Here is a 5,106-nt window from a genome sequence, read left to right as displayed (position 1 = left end):
GTCCCACAATGGGGAAATTCCAACATTTAACTTTAACATTTAACATAGAATAACATAGCTTTAAATCACCCCATCAAATAACTTTCACTGATACAGTGGTTCACTGTGTCAGAGTAACTCACTGAGCGTCCCTGAGCGTTTGCAGAAACTCTTACAGGGATTAGACAATCCAGTGGTTCTCAAACTGTTTAGTTTCATTTGGAAAAATGTAATGTCCTCAGACAGGCAATGTGTATTACAGTACATATGTAAATAGACACAGGGATCACAAAAACTACATAAAACAAATATAAAACTGCACTAACAACAGCAATAACAACACACTGGATCAGCCACGCTAGTATCCTCAGTCAAGACAATTTAAATCATTAATAAATAAAGGAAACAAAAAAATGGTAGCATGCTAAAATTGTGAATAATAAATAAATAACTAAATTGCACCTTGCTCATATGCTAGTGTATAGGAATGTTCAGCCTTAACAGTCATCTTGGTTAAGTCTGTCTGCTGGAAACCCCATGGTTTTTCCACAGCAACAATTTCCCCTCGTTTGTTTCTACGAACTGCTTTAGTTTCCATAGTAGCAAACTATGCAATGAGAAAGGATGCCCTTAATGAAGCAATTGTAAAGCAGAGTAAGAATGGTGTCACAAACATTCAAGTTCAGTTTTTGACCATTCTTTAAAATAGCATCAGTAAATTGATCCCAGAATAGTTTGTGATCTATAATAAGGCCCAGATATTTGTACTCAGTCACCACCTTAATCTCCTCCCCTTCGATCCTTGTACAGGTGGGTTTTATTTGTGCTTCTGGCCGGCGCAGTGCAGAAGCCAGAAGGTGAAATGTGGGGCAGGCATTTGTAAAACACATCTAATCTTGAACGAGATAACAATAAACAATCAGGATTTGAGTCAGAATCTGACACCGTTGGTGGTTTGTTGCTTATGTTACCTGGTAGCTGTCAACCAAATCTGATCAAATCCTGAAGAGGCAGGTGAACTGCGCTTGAACTTTGACTGAGTGAGCTTTAACTTAGATTGTGGCTTATTTAATCACAAGTGTTTAATGTTACTGAGAAATCATTTACATATAAAACCAAGTTTTCTGGAAATTTTGGCTTGTTTGTTGTTTGTTTGCAGGCGTCTGGCCCCACTACCAAGCAGGAGCACAGCAACATGTGCAAACTCATGTCATTAAGCCTTGGCTAAAGACCCATGGAAAAACTCTATATGTGGTTTGAACCGTTGCAGATTTAAAAGATTAATTCACTTATATGCAGTATTTCTGAATAAAGTAGGAGTGTTTCTCACCTCTGCCAGATTTTGGGCCCCTGGCATTCCTCCTGGCAGAAGCACCACATCATATGGCCCCTAGGACACAAACAATGATAATTTAAAAGAACAACTGCAAAGTTTGAAATCGTAGGATACCATACAACATAGCTCATCATACTGAAAATATAAACAATATAAAACTCCATATTTCGAGATGTATATGTAGATATTTCCACACTTTCACTGACTTTTGACTACTATTTTAACATGTAATGACAGTGTTAGTAGACAGATGCTGAGTCCCACCTGTGTGCTGGCCTCCTCCAGGCTAGCATCAGGGCAAATGACGACGTTTCTGCTGCACTGGACTGGCTCTTTGCCCGTCAGTCCTGCAACCGTCACCGCAATCTACAGGTTGGACAACATAAATAAAGAACAGCATTAGCACAACGGCACGACATGGCATCCTGTGCTGCTGATGCAGACTTTTATTTTGAAAGCTATCAAATGGCGGAGAGGTGCAATGACGTTGGACTTTGACATTTAACTTGGCCTCTGTCTGCATTCACTTTAAAAGGTTGTGAGTGCGTCCAACTGTCAACTAAATAAATCATTAGACAGCAAAAATGTAAAATATGGACGTTCAAGTAGCTATTAGCACTAGCATTAGTGACTTTAATGGCTCTTGTCTTGTCAGCTAGTTCGTGTTAGCTCGCTTTCCATCATTAACGCAGCAGCGACAGTATGTATGTGAGGCTGTCGTGTCTGATAAAACATTAAAACCATGGCAGTGTTGTGCACTGGGTGCTTAGCGTTAGTATATATTTAGACTAGCTGGCTTATGATGATCAGTGGCACTCTTAGCTAGCTGAATGCTAACATACAACAAGGCTGCAGATGAGTCACAAACCCCAGCTCTACGCATGATGTCCACAGGGATAACAGTCTCCATCTCCTCTGCACCTTTAGACAGGATCACTAACGCCCTCTTGCCTGCCATGGTTGGCTTGCAGTTGAACTACGAATAAGTGCAACGAGGCTAACTTCAGTGTGCAACTTCTGCAGCTACTGGCATGCTTTGCAATGGGGTTTAGACAGGAGCAGGGTTGCCAGGCTGCGTGTCTCTATCCCCCTTTCAAAGACGGTGCTCCATGTCCACCTCTTCTACCATGTGTGTTGTACACCAACAACAACCAAGAAGAGACCTCAAGGACCAAAGAGACATGAACCTCAGAACATATACAAATAACTTAAATATGCACTTAGTGAGAAGAGAAAACAAATATACTTCTGCCCCCTCAGAGAAACAACACTGGTTTAATCAAGTTTAATCATTAATATCAAATTGTCATTTTGGGGACTGTTGTGATTAGATTCAGTTCTATTAAAAGTTCAGAATATGAATTGTGATCTATCTGACATTGTGCAAATAAATGTGTTTTAATCCTAAAGTGTTTAAGTGAGTTTAAGGACAAATGTATGGGGTCTGTATGGCCATCATAATAGGCAGCCTGTCTATCACAAATACTAGACTTACTGACAAACAGTGGCACAATCTCAAAATAAATACTAGAGGGCACTAGCTTGCAGAAAGTTGTGATGCATTAATGGTGAAACAGCTTAGTCAAGGTTACAATCAGCGCCCCTAAAGGGGCACTTTTAGTCCACTGGAAGGGCACCTTGGAGGGGACTTCATCGTGTTTTATCTACCATAGGGGCATCCAAGATGGCCCTTAACTCACTGATAAGACTAAGAATGATAATATACTGTAGTTTTTTATGACAAAGTGCCATGTCAATTTCAGCATTCATTCAGAATACATGTACGCATATTTAAAAAAAAAAGTAACCAGCACCTCTATACCACTAGACATCTTATAGTCTAAAAATGGATGCCATTAAGATCGCCATTATAAGATAAAAATAGTATTATGACTGTGTGGTATATCACTAGAAACAAAAGGTTTTCTAGTCAAGCAGACATCAGAGCAAGGTGTGTATAATGGCCTTCAATAACAGGCAGTGCATTATTTCCTCCAGTAGGGGGAGGCATTAACCAAATAATATCTATAGGATGTCAGGGGAAGCTTGATAGAGAAGTTTAAATTAAACTGTAATGTTCACCACTGTCTTGAATACAAAGGAAAAATGTTACTCGGACATTATGGAGACAAAACCAAAAGCTATTGTTAAATAAATCTGTGTAACCTGCCAGTTAATCACAGGCTTATCATCAGCTGCAGGGAGGTGTCAGAGAGCTAATTCAGTAAGATAATGAATGTGGTTTAGAAAACAACACCAGGAAGCAGGTCACCAAGTCCACCAAGTTATTCAAGATTTGTCTGAGAACTTCTGCACCAAAACTCTTAAGACATTTAGGGAATCATATTCCAGTGTAAATCCTAGACTTAATGTCTGGGGCTTTAGTGTGCAGGCACCCATCCTAGTTAATGTGCCTCTGTGCATTCTGCTGCTGAGATTCACTTTCATATTTGTGCGACAAACTAGAGCCCAGTGAAACGGCAGATTAAACAAAAGCGTAGGGGGTGCTGGCAGCAGGTTGTTTATTGCGTGCCTGTGAGTGAATCCAAGAGGCAGCGGTGATTACCAACATATGCAGCTGGGGGATCAACTGAACCAGACCCGCAGTGGCACTCAAGCTAATTTCCATACATTAATTCACTTATGTACATTTACTAATTCCTTTCGGTATGTAATCATAAAGTGCAGGATCACACTGAGGAACTATTTCAAAGTGACAGTCAAACGTCTGAGACACTGAAAACAAAGGGTCTGACTAAGATAAACTGGCAGATAAAATTATATAAGTGTCTGCACAGGGCTTTAACTTCTAATCTCAACCGAGGTTCAGTTCTTTATGTGTAGATTGTTATACAATACAGACTGTATTTAAAACAATGCCTGGAAACATAATGAAAACACATTCAAGGATAAGAGACAATTTTTCTTATTGCCGCCAAATCCCATGAAAAGGCCAAAACATTAATAAATGGATTCTAATAACAAGTATTGTCTGTGTAGCCTGATACAGCTTATTCCTTTGTGCCATAGAGCTCCATTGTTGTCCAAGTACTGTTAAAAACATATGAGCCGCACTGTTGCAATGGATGACAAACACTGGCACTGTTATTCAGTATTAAGTCCCACATACACCGTCCTGCTGCTATAAATACTCAATAGTACATATTAGTCCATGGCTGAACATAGTCCCCAACAAAATGCACTGTTATCTCCTCTTTGAGTAACATTTGCTAAAAATCACAGTGCCCAGCTCCTTCAGGAAATCATTTGGTCTTTTTTTAAAGAAAACTACATATATTTGTACCCTGTTTTTAAAGTTTCCAGTAGGGAACAATGGGCTTCTGGCGGAGAGCCACACATGAGGTAGGGTTGGACTAACATTTGGTTTTGGTATTAGGATTTGTTGACAGTAAGAAAAATATTAAATAACGTACACATAATGTAATATACAAACTGGTATGGTCCATACATGTGCAGTAGGCTACAGTGTAGTTTGTATGTTCTTCTTGGGTCTGAAGTGAAACAGTGCACGTCAGTGTATTCCTTTGCGTATCATTATTTCTCTCGTGCTCCCTCATGCCTGAACCACCAGGCCTTACTCTGCTTTATCTGGCCCTTCGCAGAGGTCTGCTCCAAAACCTGAAGGGCTTCTGGAATCGAACCTCTGGGGAGATGAGAATACAGAAACTTTTTTTTTTTTTTTATAAGACGGGGACAGAGGAAAAAGAAAATCCTCAAACTGAAATGAGGGAATTCCACAAATTACCATTTGTCACAAAGTAATCCTGTTA

The 5,106-nt window shown here is 39.7% G+C and overlaps 1 protein-coding gene across 1 annotated transcript in view; it reads right to left on the bottom strand.

The window, feature by feature from the left end:
* The window catches only part of park7 (parkinson protein 7), a 5,683-nt gene extending 3,305 nt beyond the window's left edge, over nt 1-2,378 (bottom strand). The window contains exons 1-3 of the mRNA XM_035662365.1: nt 2,184-2,378; nt 1,580-1,681; nt 1,310-1,369 (exon numbers count right to left, since the gene is read on the bottom strand). Of these exons, the coding sequence (XP_035518258.1) occupies nt 1,310-1,369; nt 1,580-1,681; nt 2,184-2,273 (252 nt within the window). The 5' untranslated portion in view covers nt 2,274-2,378. The remainder of the gene's footprint in view (nt 1-1,309; nt 1,370-1,579; nt 1,682-2,183) is intronic.
* Nucleotides 2,379-5,106: the final 2,728 nt, after the last annotated feature.

The sequence above is a fragment of the Morone saxatilis genome, unplaced genomic scaffold, assembly GCF_004916995.1.
Source record: "Morone saxatilis isolate NCDOM2014 unplaced genomic scaffold, NCSU_SB_2.0 Contig18, whole genome shotgun sequence".
NCBI classification, from domain to species: Eukaryota; Metazoa; Chordata; class Actinopteri; family Moronidae; genus Morone; species Morone saxatilis.
Note: the sequence above shows the minus strand (reverse complement) of the source record. Positions and strands in the feature narration are given on the sequence as shown.